Source organism: Pungitius pungitius, chromosome 10 (assembly GCF_949316345.1).
Source record: "Pungitius pungitius chromosome 10, fPunPun2.1, whole genome shotgun sequence".
NCBI classification, from domain to species: Eukaryota; Metazoa; Chordata; class Actinopteri; order Perciformes; family Gasterosteidae; genus Pungitius; species Pungitius pungitius.
Genome location: NC_084909.1, coordinates 17,297,136 through 17,312,533, shown reverse-complemented (window position 1 = coordinate 17,312,533; position 15,398 = coordinate 17,297,136). Strand labels below are relative to the sequence as shown.

At 43.4% G+C, this 15,398-nt stretch overlaps 2 protein-coding genes across 20 annotated transcripts in view; one reads left to right on the top strand and one right to left on the bottom strand.

The window, feature by feature from the left end:
* mycbp2 (MYC binding protein 2) overlaps positions 1-5,730 on the bottom strand; it is a 54,245-nt gene extending 48,515 nt beyond the window's left edge. For 8 of the 13 annotated variants that reach the window (XM_037488149.2, XM_062564991.1, XM_062564995.1 and 5 more), the window contains exons 1-2: positions 4,983-5,730; positions 2,960-3,035 (exon numbers count right to left, since the gene is read on the bottom strand). In XM_037488149.2, coding sequence (XP_037344046.2) covers positions 2,960-3,035; positions 4,983-5,254 — 348 coding nt within the window. In that variant the 5' untranslated portion in view covers positions 5,255-5,730. The remainder of the gene's footprint in view (positions 1-2,959; positions 3,036-4,982) is intronic. The other 5 variants (XM_037488150.2, XM_062564997.1, XM_062564998.1 and 2 more) reach the window with 1 other exon arrangement.
* On the top strand, positions 5,088-15,062 carry scel (sciellin). 7 transcript variants are annotated; one of them, XM_037488152.2, is made up of 25 exons: positions 5,088-5,208; positions 7,870-8,087; positions 8,809-8,912; positions 9,917-9,948; positions 10,277-10,346; positions 10,467-10,523; positions 10,609-10,680; positions 10,804-10,836; positions 10,958-11,002; positions 11,084-11,146; positions 11,356-11,427; positions 11,522-11,590; positions 11,699-11,749; positions 11,862-11,921; positions 12,077-12,118; positions 12,209-12,283; positions 12,368-12,472; positions 12,566-12,613; positions 12,988-13,056; positions 13,153-13,203; positions 13,292-13,354; positions 13,446-13,511; positions 13,936-14,044; positions 14,466-14,568; positions 14,662-15,062. In XM_037488152.2, the coding sequence occupies exons 4-25, from the start codon at positions 9,930-9,932 to the stop codon at positions 14,676-14,678; spliced, it is 1,359 nt and encodes a 452-aa protein (XP_037344049.2). In that variant the 5' UTR covers positions 5,088-5,208; positions 7,870-8,087; positions 8,809-8,912; positions 9,917-9,929; the 3' UTR covers positions 14,679-15,062. The 7 variants fall into 7 exon arrangements, with proteins under 7 accessions (XP_037344049.2, XP_062420987.1, XP_062420984.1 ...); XM_062565000.1 differs by lacking the exons at positions 5,088-5,208; positions 7,870-8,087 and having other exon boundaries at positions 8,540-8,912; positions 10,961-11,002; XM_062565001.1 differs by lacking the exons at positions 5,088-5,208; positions 7,870-8,087 and having other exon boundaries at positions 8,541-8,912; positions 12,389-12,472.
* Positions 15,063-15,398: the final 336 nt, after the last annotated feature.

Below are 15,398 nucleotides of genomic sequence, written 5' to 3'. Positions count from 1 at the left end.
CACACTTTGGGCCCCTCAGTACCAATTCAGCATGGTTTAAACAAGATTTGTTGCTGACCATGTCCATCCCTTTATGACCACAGCGTACCATCAGGGCTACTTCCAGCAGGGTAATACACCATGTCACAAAGCTCACATCATCTCCAAGTGGTTTCTTGAACATGACAATGAGATATCTGTACTCCAATGGCCTCCAGTCACCACATCTCCATCCAATAGACCACCGTTGGGATGTGGTGGAGTGGGAGATTCCTCATAGACGTGATGCTAGAACACCTTGTTGAAAGTATGATATGAGGAATTAAGACTGTTCTGAAGGCAAAAGAGGTTTCCGCGCACTGTTTTTGTATCCCAGGCTAAATTCTGGAGCGACAACTTCTGTCGCGGGACGCGCCTTTGTCCTGTGCATAGCTGTACAAAAAGGGGCGGCTACCTCAGATATGTTACACTACTGATAGGTCACATCTTCGTGCAAATAGAGCACGAAGCTGCCAAGTGTGGTTTGACCGGTTTCACTACAAAACGAAACCAACCATCAGAAGGGTTTCACTGAAGGGGCTCCTTGGAGTTACGACATAATGTACATAAGCATTCATGCAATGCAGGCCGACCTAATCATGGTCTGTGGGTTTGCTCTCACTTTGTCACAGCACTGAGCCATAACCCAAATATACTGCTCATTGGAATGTTTCTTTGGGTGCTTTTAATGGGGATCTAAAAGCTTTGGTAAAGGCTTCCACAGAGTTGCCAACCGCACTTAAGACGGCTACACATTTCAGTCAGGCCTTTAGGGGAAAAGGCAGAGAAAAGTGACGTCTTCCAAAGCAGCGCCTCAGGCTCACTGTTTTTGCTTTGCACCAGTTCATCGGATGAGCAAATACGCATTTATCAACAGAAGGATTATCGTATTGTAGATCTTTTACCTTGTTCCTTCTTTACACATTTTGTACACCTCCCTGATAGAGGGATATAGCAGAGCTGACATGGGGGACAGACAACCATTCACTCTCAGTCGCATCTACGGACAATTTAGAGTCACCAATTGACCCCCAGAGCCCTGAGGGAGGAAGCCGGAGTACCCACGCAGAGAACATGCAAATTCCACACAGACAGGTCGCTGAGTGGTTTTGAACCAAGGACCCTCTTGCTGTAAGAGGAGGACCGCCACACCCAACAGCGGACAGAGAGCGCACGTCAGAGAATGACAGCGCCCGTCCGTCCAGACGGGCCCAGAGTCATGCTCTGATGCTCGGATGAAAACAGCATGAAAGACTTCTGTATTAAAAGCAAGGCTTGGTAATCTTCTATTTCAAAAACGACTTAACAGCAAAAAGTAGCCGACTGTAGCCAACTTTTTTTTTTTATATAATGAAATCAGTTGGCAGCACTTGAATGGCCCGAATGTCAAAGTAAAAGATATATATATATATATATATATGTACACATGACATTGCTGTCCTACTGTATGTATCATATTGTACCAATATGTACTTACCCTAATCCCAACCCACATCTGCTCGTACACAAGACGTTACATCAGCCTCTCCATTAGGATGAGAAGTGTTTGTGCCGTGCGTGTTTTGATGAGACTCCACTTTTCTGTGTTTATGAGCACGGAAGCAGACAGAGGGGGAGAGGAGAGGCTCTTTCAAAGCACGCTCCTGCCTGACAACGCCGCGGTGTGAGAGGCGAGAGTGAGCGCAACATCACATCCGAATACAGCGCGACTGCCTGTGTGGCGGCCCACGTTTTTCTGCCCGCCTGCGAGTGATGTCCACGCTCGGTCTCCACAGGACATCGACTCAGGGAACAAGTCGACCTGAAGAGAACGACCCCGCGCTACGCTGAATTTGCTGCCTGCGTTAGTTTTGAGGTGAGCGATGACACAGCGCTCGAGGCTCGGCTGGTATCACATTAATCTCTTTTGCCTTTGCCTGCCAAGTGGCTGTGATGAAATTAAATCCAAACACCAGCTAACAGTTTTACAGCCCAACCACAGAGCTGGCTTACGTGCTCTCTCCCCCTCAGGAAACAACAGTAGGGAATTCGTTCAATTTGATACAAAAATGGACTAATGAAATTTGATGATCAACTGGTTAATTTAAAAACCGGATTAAGGATCATTTGTATTGGAATGCACTTGGCGTGGCAATGAATGGCGATGCTTGGGTTGATTCATGTCAAATGATGTCTCTATTTCATCTAGCCACAACCACATTCACTGATGCAGACTAGGCTCCGACGTTGGATGAAGGAGATGGAGGCAGGCCACCGTTGCCGTGGAGACGGGGAACACATTAGGTCGCTCGGCAACAGGCCATCACGCACAAGCCGGGGCCACTCCCATGTGTCTCATTCTGCCTATCCACCTCTCAGGCTCCGTGTTAGGACGGGCTTCCCGGCGCCTGACCAGCCACCGCCGATGACAACAATTAATCTGCTTTGGGATTTTAAGGAATCTATCCTCTAACATCATATCGTCTACCTGTTCATTTGATTCAGTAGAGTCAATCCAGCTGTGAGGATTTATTAGTGCACACCGGAGGCCGCGGCGGTTGCAAATTAAAAACGTCAGTCATGTTGCTTTTATTCAGCTAGAGAGAAAATGCAAAACATTTTGAATGATTGAATGATATATATTTATATATTTGATGACAATGCTTGAATTAGTACTGAGGATGTTAGGCATGACTATGCCGCACAAATAAATATTGCACCGGTTTGTGATTTAACACTGCAACAATGGTATTGTGTTTTCTTTGAGGGGCGGTAATAGTTTGGGTTCATTTGTAATGTTTTTTTTTAAAAAGGGACATTCTACAAAAGTACCCTTGGCTTCACAACACTTCTTTAAACAACGGATGTATTGATAATATATATCCAAATATAAATGCAGCAATAGGCACAATAGGCAAAAGAACAAGAGTAACAATTAGATGGACAATCGTGCATTTCTTACCTTTGTTCTTGATTTGACTTTTGACTTGACCTTCTGTCGCCTTTTCAGCTTCTTCTTACTCAAAGCCTTCTTTCCCCTGAAAGTAGACAGCGATGGCTCAGTATTTCAAAATATACAGTGGCTGCAGGAAACTGCTGCAGTCACACTTATTGCTTTACTTTAACCATAATGATGTGAGGAGAATGGAAGGTAAAAAACAAGTCTTTTATTTAAATAATAACAGGTAAGTTATTCTAAACAAGTTTATTTGGTGATAATCTCACTAGCACTTTTTGTTTACCTTTTGTGCACATGGCAAAGTGTGTGCAGAATACCCCTGTCTATGCTAGACAGGGGACGTTCAGTGTTACTCAATGGAAAAAACACCCAAAGCAAACAGAAGCTTGTTTCTGGTGGAAATTGTTGGGGCTTTTTAAACTATCTTGACAGTTTTAAATTGGCTTCTTATAATTCATTTCACTTTCAAATAAAGCTGACAATGACATGTGCCAGGGAACAAAAACAGAACAACTCATGAAAAAGGAAAGGCAGTGCATGATTTAGTAATCATCATTACCAGAATAACAATACTGAAAAGCAATTTACAGCTCTTACTTAACAAGATTAAATAGGAAGGGTGGGGGTCTGCACTGAATATTGATTTCTAATAGCTTGTCAATGTAGCATCAGATTCTTCAGCCAATAGGGCAAACAGTGATAGCCTGGTTTACTCTTACTCAATGAAAGTACCAAACAATATACCAAATAAGGCCGAACAGACACCCATCTGATGATTATATTAATAGCTAAATACCAGCAAATCCACAAGAGTCGGGGGAAAGGATTGAGGCCCTCCTGTAGTGGCTCCCAAAGCAGTTCCCTAAAGCTTGCAGCTATCTCTCAGAGTACAGTCTGCTCCATCATATTTCACTACGGCATAAATTAAGAAAGATGGTAGTTCAGAATAACATCATGAATAGGTTGAACCACGGAGACCTTGTTCTTAAGGACCCTTGAGCAGTGTATTGAGCCAAGCTTAAAGCAATTGCACACGGGGAGGGGTGGAAATCATCCATTGGGTTCGTGAGGGAGGATGCTGCAATGACCGAGCTGCTGTGGTCTACGACCTGACTGACAGGATGACGTAACATGAACCAGTTGGTCTACACATCCTCACCATTAGGCTACAATGGGGAACGTTGTGTGTAATAATAACGCCTTGTTTATTATTAGTTTTAATATACATATATGTATGCTCGCTATCAAAGGTCGGGACATCCAGGTTTTCTTAAAAACAATGAGTCGCTTGGTTTCCGTTTCGATAAGGACTGATGCTGCCTCCACGTCTGTTAGCTAGCAATTCAAACAGTGACGCCGATGGGCCTAGATATACACAAACAGCTCATTATTATAAAATATTACATTTTGAAGTAAGGTAAAATATGGTGTCTACACATGAAGTTCCCATTTTTATGCATCAAAATTAAGTAGGTTATCAACTAGCACGAGCAGCGCATCGGTTTATAAACGTTAGCTAAACTAAATGGCTGTTTTGACAGTTAGCCGCCAGCTTGTTTTTGATATTGCCGATAGTGCATTTTTGCGTCTCGTAATGGCCGAAGTAGGTACTTAAATTTCAGTGGCAATGGATTTATCTGTAATATCACACAATGTCCAAAAGCCCCAAGATGGGGGGGCGGCAAACAACTCCCGCAAGGGTGAACTAACGTTAGCATAGCTTGCTGCGATAAGCTAAGGAAGTCCAATGCTACTTAGCAAGCTGCCCCCCTGGAAGAGGATGCACCCAAATGATGTAACTTTGCTGCCGACACCTTCATTGTAGATAAAACATGGACTAGTGTGACAAAGGTCTTACAAGCATAATAACGATATTATATACTTGTGGGTGTATTCATTTAAGGTGTAACTGTTGACTGGCGTGTCGCTAAGCGAGGGTTAATGTTAGCTTACGTTAGCCCCGTTAGCCCCACACATGACAGACGAGCCTCTGCGATATCTACACGTCTCCTCGTGAGCCACTCACCTTCCTGGAGTTATCCCTTGCTCTTTATCGTTGATGGCGGTGGTATAGATCCGCCTGTATCTTTCGGCCAGAGCTCGCCCTGAGAGTAAAAGCTGGTACCGAGTCCGACAATCCGACTGGGCTCCGGTTGTCGGACAAGAACCCATTCCCGAACCGATGGTAGAGAACTCTGCTCCTGCTCCAGAAATGACCCTGACACCCAACCCCATCGACGGCGATGAGGAAGGTAGAATCCCTCCACCGGCGGCCCCTGCCGCAGCAGCACACATCATCGTTTGTGGGAACAATGCATATATCACACAAAAGATACCACAGTTCGATGATATCTAGTCAACCGATGCGATCCAAATGTCATCAAATCCTCCACGCGTCACATCGCTTGTCCGTTTCGAGATGTAGAAATACTACGATCACCATTCACGGTCCACGGTTATAAGAGCAAATTGGAGCCGATCTGGAGGTACAACTACAGCGTTCGGTCCTCCGATCGCAGCCGCGGCGTCAACACGGTGCTCGTCTCCGTACCTTCTCAAGCCATAACATTTTCCTTTGCAAAGAAATGTGCAGACGCGCGTTTATTTCCCAAAAGCGCCTCGTCGTGATCGGATTTGATGAGTTCCTTGAGTGTTTTCTTGACCCCAGAGAGGCAGCACCCTCAGTTGGGCTGCCATCTTAGCTCCATCATCCCTCCCCTCCCCGGCTGAGTGCTGCGTCGCTAGCATGCCGGGAAACGTTCATACGACTGAAGCCGGCCGCTGCTATCACCGATGGACCCAACAATAAACCTCCCCGTGCAATGTACACGTTGTGCACGCGCTGCACTGCACAGTTTGGAACTGCACATTTCATCTTTTATCGTATGTCTTAAATCGGCACCCTCGGATACTTTTAAGGCCAATTCAATTGTACGTTCTCTGCGAAAGTAAAGCACTGACGCTCAGGTTTGACCTTTGACAGCAGTGTTGTATTTTGTTTAGACTGCTCACACGTTCCTCTCTGCTATTATCATGCAACGAAGCTGTTCCATGATAGATGGAAGCTGGAACCTTGTACATGTTTCCCCTTTCTAGTGAGCACTGTGTAGCTGTGAGTGTTGCCATTGGATCTCAGACGAGCGTTCTTAAAGAACCCAAGGCTGCAGATGGCTTTTACTCAATCTTTTATCAATGCTTTGTGGTACGGTGGTCTTCTTCACTGAGGCTAGCCTGTGTGACGTGACTCACGCTTGGCGAGATGGCAGATGTGAGATGTGTTTTATCTATGCCTCAAAACTCCACAGGAATAAAGAAGGGCCTCGTGAGTGAAACCCGCACACTAGGCCTAGTAGTCCGACCCGTCTATTTTACCTTGTGGCAGGAGGAGGAGACAGTGTGAGGTTTTACACCCGGTATGGCACAAAACACACTACAATGCAAAGGTAAACACATAAACAGGGATAACTGTCACATGGCATCCTGACACTGTAATAGTTGTCATGTTGGACTAGTCCGAAGGCTGCACACAGCATGGCATCTGTCCATCCTCGGAGAGGAGAGGGAGGCCACCTCTGTCGTTCTTCCTGAAGTCCCTTCCAATTAGATCATTTTTGAAGGAGATTTAATATGATCTAAATTTATGGTGCAAAGACAAACGATGCTGCAGATATTTTAAGACCCCCTATAACTGACTTGAATGATTTAGAAGCTTTCTGGGAAGTATATTTCCAAAATGCTATAGTGAATCTCCCTAATGTCAAAGTTGAATTGAATCTCCTCTCCTTTTCATAGTGGTATAGATGTATGCACGAGTGCATGTGCTTGCACAACCACTGGGAGAGAGGGTGGTAGAGGGAAATGGAGAAAGAGATTTACACAGGCCCTAGTGCTGCTTTATTGGCTGCCAGGCCGCGCAGCAGCCCAATGGCAAGCGAAGGGTCGGTCTACTGTCTCCCCCTCATAGCAACCCAGGAAGCACTGGGAGATTATCATGCGCAGCATCAGAGGGCCAGCGTGTATCCGTTATGACAACTGGCTCCTCTAAACTCTAATCAAACTTAGGGATAAATACATTAGGATTTCTGCTTGAAATATTGGAAGTGAAAAGCAGCGTGTCATTTGCGGGCCCTCCTTTCGGAGTCGTAGAAGGTAATAATTCAGATTTGGCAGCAGATTGTGACGCCTGACGAAGCGGCCACATTCAAAGGGCTGCCTGGTTATCTCGACTCTGTCCAACAAATGGTGGTGGGTATCTAGGCCGAGATGATGCTATAGATCATGCAGGAGTGTCACAAGCATGAGCTGAACCGATAGGGATGAAGCCAGTGAGGCGGCGATTAAAAGCAAATCGCGACGGGTGGTTGAAAGGATGTGAAACTGTGCCACTGTTGTCAGTCCTTTTGACGCGACACAACTGTCTGTAATACAGTTTAGAAGCATGTGAGTGATGATGATGACTATTTGCAGATCTTTCCTTTCATGTGACATCTTGATCTTCTCACGTTCACCACAATGGATCAGATTGCACTCGTTTCTGCTGCTTTGAACAACTGACTGTAGGATAAATCAGGGTGTTTCTTACACCTGGTCAACCTGTGAGACTCATCTATTTTAGAGTTGCACAACCGACATGGCCAATTTGCATCATTGCAGCTCTAGCGCCACCAAGTGCCACTCGGACTCCACTTTCATTTATGCATCCATAGGAGGGTGGATTTTTTTGAGTGCAAGGATTCAATCTACGGCTTCTTAATCATACCAAACATACATCATTTGAGTTTTATATCAGTTGATTTGCAAATGACAGTTAATTGATATGTCTCAAATCAGGGTATTGTTTGACCGTAGTGAGCACGGTTGACTTAATTGTGAATACTTTCTAATTTGCTGTTCACTCTTGTTTGTCAATACAGATCCTTCCGTCCATTCGACTTTGGTGTCGCAGTCTGATCAGTGCGGATAGTCTGCATTCCTCTCCTGCAGCGGTCATAACTAGGAGAGGTGCACCTCAGTGTCACGCCGTCACACCCCTGCCTGCAATGCACAGTTCATACCTTTAACCATTCAAGACACGGCACACCCAACAAAGACTCTCGCTGTCACAGACATCATGACATTCTCAGTTGAAATGGTATTCTCGCTTACACCTTTTATGAGCCGTCAGCCTTCAGACAACTTTAAATGACCCTTAAACTGTCATGAAGAAATGAACTCAGGCAGTCATGCCTTTGGATTGGGCTTAATCAATCACATTGTACATGATGGTAAATTTGGTGGAAGGTTCGGTTCGAGTTGGAGTGGTTGTCGTGAGGCTAACTCAGGCGTCAGCAGCCACCCTGTTACCTTCAGTTCAGTAATCAGACCTAAGAGGCCCTAACCCTTAACCTGTGCTTGAAAACCTAGTTGATTCTCTTTCTTACAGAACTTTATGTGCGGACATGTGTGAGGTTCAAAGTCCACTGTCAGCCAGGGATTGTGTTAAAAAGTTATATTAATAAAATTATGCAGGTAAGACCTGAGGAGGCCTATGTCGACCAAAGAGATATATATATATATATATATTATCACAGTGAATATAAAGATATAAAATATTTCAAACAGGAGACTACTATTAAAGAAAATCCCATTCATTTTAAAGCTCCAGAAGGTCAGAGACGCGCCCACACCCACATTGCAGTTCTGCTTCATGGTACCTGAGTTGTATTGCAGGTCTGTCAGCACCCCACCCAATTCCATTTACAACTCAGGCCATGAATGAAAGAGAAAATTCTCAAGTTAGAGTTGGAGAGATCATTCCTGGATTGTTGCCTAATGCCACACCCTTGGGTGGCCTTGCTATCTCCTCCCTTAAGGTTAAAAGCAGAAGCAGGGACTCGGGTGTGACTGCAGTCCCGAGTAGCAGGCAGGTGTTGAAGAGCTGGGCTGTTGTGAGAGTTTTAAGCGGTTCTGTTCACAGGTACGTACCCTTCGGCTTTGCAAATACTCTGTCACTTTACAGTTTACATGTAAATGTTTGTGTGCTGACATTGCAGATAGTGGTTTTAAGGGCTTAGAAAGGGGCCCCGCAGCTCTTTCAGACTAAAGTGCAATAGTCCTGGATAAACATTTAAACAAACATTTAGTCAATTAAGTACATAATGATTCTTTTAGTTTTACTTCTAGTTACTTTTTGAGTGACTTTACTTTGAGGAGAGAAATGCTTGTGGTTTTGATATTAAGGATATAACAAACACATTTATGTGTGAGCTTGCTGTTAATGCGAGTGTTTCACCTCCCACTGGTTGAGTCATGATATCAGAAGCTTTGTGTTACTGGAAACTACATCTGGGATTATTACTGTGTGACTTCCACAAGTTAAAGCTGTAAATCTTCCACTTTTACGAGGCTCATTAAAGGGTCGACACTGAGATCAGAGATTAAACTCAATAATAAATTGTACTAATCTCGAAGGTTCAGAAAAGTCCAGGAGAAGATCTGTTTAAACTCTTTGGCATGCGTGTCGTGGACCTTCCAAACAGTTTCACCCAAACCAGAATAACATGTGGACCAATAACAATTATCGCAAACTAGATAATGCATAGACACACAATGGATTTTTAAGTCACAACTTCCGTCGAAGCTGTAGATGTTTGCTAAAGGGCTTCATTATATGGACGCGTGTGTCCCAGCGCCGTCGTGTAGTCGAAAGGGAAAAATCTTTATTATTGATCACTAATGGCACCGGTTCGCCCCTCTGTTTTGCTGACAATCCAGTGTTTGGAGAAGGCGTGTCTTCATGTGGGTACGAATCAAGACAAACCAGTTTGAGGGCTTAGTCAGTGAGTCTGGGGTTGAGCAGAACTTTAGCTGATACCCTTTGACAGGCAGCAGGACACGTCCGAGGCCACACTGCCACCTAGTGGACACATGTGCTGTGTACTTTCTCTGATCAAGTCCCTCTTTGTTCTCTTGCACTTACAGGTGAAATTACAAAATGAGCAGGTTTTCAAATGGTAAGTGTTTAAATATATATATTTTATTATATATATATATATAATAAATAAAATTGGGGGAGTTGCAACTACATGAAATATTCAAAGGTCCTTTGTTATATGATGCTCATTTGTGGATGTCATTTAGATCATTTATTAGTATTTCTAAGAGTATGCCATCCCAAATGTACCTGTACACAGTGTTTGAGAATGTGACACATATAATACAATATAAATATGTAAATCTCAGAGAGTCTAATAAATGAAACCTTTTCCAGAATAGCTGAAAGGTGATTCAAAAACAAGTAGGGTCACATGGTTGAGGCTCGACTCTGTCTCATGTTTGCAGGAAAGTCCACCTCTCTCCTGAAGGACGGCAGCTGGATCAAGAAAGCGGAAATTGAGGATGAGGATATCGAGTGAGTCACGCAGACGTAATCAGATGCAATGCTTGCCACGGGGCAAAGACACATGCACGCAATATGTGGCAGGACTGTTGGTGTGTGGGTGAATTTATCTGAATCGTTTTCCTCCTCCAGCCGAGACCCAAACTTTGGCAAATCTGTTCTGAGCCAACGCAGCGAAACAACAATTGGGTAAGACGGATACTCCTAGAACCCCTACAACATAATGTTATTAGTTGTTATAAACTGTGGCGAATGAGTTGTTAATCCTCCACAGTCCAGACGGAGGAGAAGTTAAAACCACCGTAACCACGAGCAAGTCGACATCTGTGCAGGCTCTCACCAAGAAGTACAGTTTTACTAAATATCCTGGTGCCTTTTTATACTGATGCAGAAATGTACGTCTGTATGTATGTTCTGCAGTTGTAAGAAAAAAGAAGCAGATGTTTGATTCAGATTTTTGTCATTGCAGATTCAGTGGAAGTCAGGATGAGCTGAGGAGCGGGTTGGTACACTATTTATCACAGTTCTTTTCCTCGTGAAAGGTTTTAGCTCCAGGCTGTCCGAGTCAAGAATGAGTAACTTGAAGTAGTAACTGTGGCTAAATAAAGCTTCTCCTCTATTAGCAGCACCCTCACTTCCAGCCAGACTACAACTTCCTACACCAAGAGGTACATTTTGATAAGAGTGAACCCTTTCTGACCAAGCATCTCCGAATTTAGTCCCAAACTGACACATGTGTTTTCTTGCAGTGACCCTGCACTTAAAAGTCCGACCGCGAAGTTCAGTGACCGCGTCAAGTCTACAAGCAAAGGGTAACATACATACATAACAACGGAAATACTCCAGTACAATAACACCTCTGCATCAAAAAAATGACATTTTAATTAATCAACATGAATGCTGTTAACAAATCATTGTGTCCAATGTTTTTAATGTTAAATCCTAACCCATCTCAAAAGAGTATTTCAAAATTGTATTTTTGTAAAAAGTAAATGCATGAGTTGGATGTCCTTTCACACAGGTCACTGTACACCAACTACTCACCTACCAGGACCACCAAAGAGCCTGAGACTTCTGTTTCCAGCAGTAAAGAGTGAGACATAGGCAGATATTTGACTCTAATAAGAAATACACAACACAACTTGTCTGTATGCATCACTTCTAATCTCCTCTGTATTTCTGTGCAGCCCTGAGGACAAACTTTATGACACTCTCATCCCCTCGGCTATCAAGAAAAGTTCCTCGCCCACAGACAGGTGATATTCTCCTTCCATTCAAAAATGTTTACACTCTTTATCTTCATCATGACGCAGAGAGGGGGTCAGAATTACGTTCTGTAATAAGGTTTATTTTCTTTTTTACAGTAAAACAAGCGTCTTTTCGTCTGAGACTGTGACGGTGAAAAGCAGCCCTGTGTGAGTTTCTTCCCATAGTGGGCCCACTGCAGGGGAGGCTGTGTGTGTCCCTTTCTCATTCAGGACACTTTAATCTAGACATTGCTATTCTCTGACCTGTGTTTCTGTGCAGCCCGGAGGACAAACCTCTCGTCCCTTCTTCTGGGAAGGGAGTTTACTCGTCCACAGACAGGTGATTCTTTCTTTCACTGAGCCTAGAAAATGAATGTTATATGTGGTATATTTCTGAGCATACTGATGGTTGGGTTGCTGAGAGGAACTGCGACGACGATGATGATGATGATGATGATGATAAATACAATTCCAATCCTGGTCTTGTTTTTTCAGAAATGGGATTAAAACTACAACCACAACAACGATTTCCTCTAAGTAAGATAAACCTTCATCCCCATATACATTTGAATAAAATAGGTTATGCACTCATGATCACCAAGTATTTATAATAGTGTTGCTTTACAGGCCTGAGGATGACCTGTATGGCACCCTCCTGCCTCAATCCATCACAAATGTATCTGACCGGCCATCTTCTCTCAGGTGACAGGTCTCAGTGAATATTATTTCTCAATACGCACAAGCATTGAAATATCATTTAAATTGATCACATCGTCATTCTGTCAGCAGCAGCAGCATCAGCAGCAGCAGCAGCAGCATCAGCAGCAGCAGCATCACCAGCAGCAGCATCACCACGAAGAGAGAGATCATCACAGTGGAAGGCAGCCGAGGGTGAGAGCTGGATTTGAAAAGCCTGGATTGCATATTGCTTCTTTCCAATGTCGTAACCAACTTCTTCTGACATTGTCGTTTTCGGCCGTTTAGAGTTGAAAGCTCAAATCTGTCAACGCCCACCTCCACTAGAACCAGCAGGTAAATATGCTGACTGCTCAAGAGGGACAAGATGCCAACTAAAGAACAAGGACTACTAAAGAAATGCTACAATATGATCTATAGTCGACTCTAGATTAGTTGGTCTAATAATAAAATAAAATAATAATCATTTCATCTTTTTTAACTAACAACAGATTTTTTTGCTAATTAACCCAAAACACAAAGTACAGCTGAGGCTGATGGTTGTTGCCTTGTAGTATTAAGTTAGTAATTAGTTCTATTGAGAACAATTGATATGACAAAATAATACTTACTACAACAGAATTACCACAAAATCCACAAATCAATTCATAAATATAAGCATCGTTAAGTTGCGACCATAAAAATCTCATTCATGCTTCATTGACCCACAGCTACAGCTCGTACTCTGAAGATCTTCCCTCCACCCGCACCACCTCCTACACCATCAGCACCACCCCCAGGTGAATAGTTCTACTATGGCCAACAGCGCTCACACTCGAACCCACACGTGTCCGAACACATTGAAACGTGCCTCTGCTCTGTGTTTGCACGCGCAGTGACGACTACAGCAGCGACCGCAGCTACTCGTACTCCAGGCCCGAGTCCAGGTAGGGAGCCGAGCCAGCTGAGCTCCCGCTGTAAGTAAGAAGCATTCCCAATGTCACGTCTTATGTGGGTCATTTTGTCTTTGTGCAGCTACGAGTACAGCAGCATCACAAGTCCGTCCTCCTACACCTCAACATCCTACCGGAGCAGCAGGTATTCCTCCACATGGAACCCCACTGGGTTTGAAATGATGTGCAAGTAAAGGAGGACTCCAAACAAACTGCTATCTGTTTAACTCTCGCAGCAGGTCGGCTGAAACTGATCAAATGTACTCATCCTCCACGAAGAGTGTGTATGCAGCTCCTGAGAGGTAGGAAAAGCTCCAACATGCTGACAGGTCAAACGTTCACAAGGCTCACTACTGGAATTTAGAATTTGTTCTAAAGTCACTTTCACAGTTATGTAATCCATCCACAATTCATGGCAATCCGTTTCAACTGTCAACCTCAAGGTGGCGCTATATGCGGTTGAACATGAAGGCATCACCTCTGTGTTTAGGAGTCCTCATCTCCCAACCATGAATGCTTGTGCTACACTATGTGCCAATCTATCCAATAGTTGTCATGACATTTCACTAAACGCCAGAAGTTTAAACCCGCTGGTGGCCCTGGAAGGAAAAGTCTTACTCCTGGAGCTATAAGACTATAATGTACGACTTGTTTCTGCCCAACTCCTGTTTCCAATGTAAAAAATGAACTTATAATAAATGCTGGGTTTTTTTATGTCCCCTGCAGGACGGTGCTTGAAAAAGACTTGTGCACTTCCTGCCGTAGGCCCTTCAACGGTGATGCCAAGATGGTCCTGGATGACATGAAAATCAACTGCCACGCTTCCTGCTTTAAGGTAAGCAGATTACTTTAGTTTGTCATACCATGAAAGGCTGCAACAATCAGTGTTTGAAAAAATAGAAGTAGCAATATCCCCCCCCCCCCCCCCCATGGAAAAAAACTCATTGCTTTGTATGTTTGCACCAGAGCTTTTCCTAATGTCAAAACATCTCCTGTACATCCTTATTAGAGGGAACGTTTGGGGTAATTTCCTGTATTGTTCCACCTAATTTACACCTGACATGAGGCCCAATAAGCCATATTGGATACACCTAAGTGGGTGTTAGATAAATACAGTAAAGGCGTGATATTCTAAGTATGGAAAGTAGGATTCTTGAATAGACTTTACATTTAACACTGACAACAGGAAGTGTGTTGTTTTGGTCAGCCTGCATCTCTTTGAGCACGCGAGTGAGTGTGCGTTTGTGTCTGGGCAGTGCGAGGTGTGTAGCAGCACGCTGGGGAACATGAAAGCCGGGGACAGCATGTGGATCTACAAACGCATGGTGCACTGTGAAAACTGCTTTGAGATCGCCAGAGGTAGAGAACAGTTCATTAATGAATGGTTACATGTATTCCTTTATTACCCTGGTTAAACAGGTCATTTAATTATCCTATTGTTTTGTTCCACAGGTAAATGGCGACGCTAAGTTTCTCCCGAGCCCTCACTGGAGATAAAATACATGGGATTGACGATTCAATGGAATAGGCTACTGTTAATTGGGTTTTTTGGGGGGTGAAAAAGGTTCTCCTGTACTTATGTTTTTATATGCTCACAAATCTTTATCTAGGTGTTTTTAAAAATGACAATTATATTATGAATATATATTACAAATGCAGCTCCATGGAAGTGCGCTGTTGACATTGTGATATTTCTGTCTTTGTATCTAAACCTTTCCCCTTGAGATGGCACGCATGATATTCTCTCAAGTCCTCTGACTTTGTGGGGTTGTGTAATATGAAAAGAGATATTGCAATTTATAGGGCCGGGGGCTTTCTCTTTGTGCAATAAAGGCAAAAAAAGTGTCTGATCATTTGGTGTCAAGTTGTCAAGTTTTGGGGGCAATATATCCATATAAGGTAAACCACCTTTTGGGTAGTTGGGTAGTAAATGAATAAATCATTTTATTTTACATATAAATGTCCTAGAAAGAGCACTTAGGATCATTTATGGGGGGTGGATACAATTAAAACATTTAAAGGCTAGTTAGTGTCTGGAGTGGAGGATAATGTATTGAAAATGATATCAGGCAATATGTAAATGTCATTTTCATGATTGCACTTATAGTCTTCATGCTAATTTTAAAAGATTTTATTGAACGCTGTAAAAAAGATGTTTAATGCAAAAAAACAAAGGAAAACAATAGAAA

Bases quoted from the DNA above. Each gene is read 5' to 3' on its own strand.
- scel (XM_037488152.2), top strand. The intron at 10,837-10,957 runs GTTGGTACACTA...CTCCTCTATTAG, and splicing joins CAGGATGAGCTGAGGAGCGG to CAGCACCCTCACTTCCAGCC. The intron at 12,284-12,367 runs GTGACAGGTCTC...TCATTCTGTCAG, and splicing joins GACCGGCCATCTTCTCTCAG to CAGCAGCAGCATCAGCAGCA.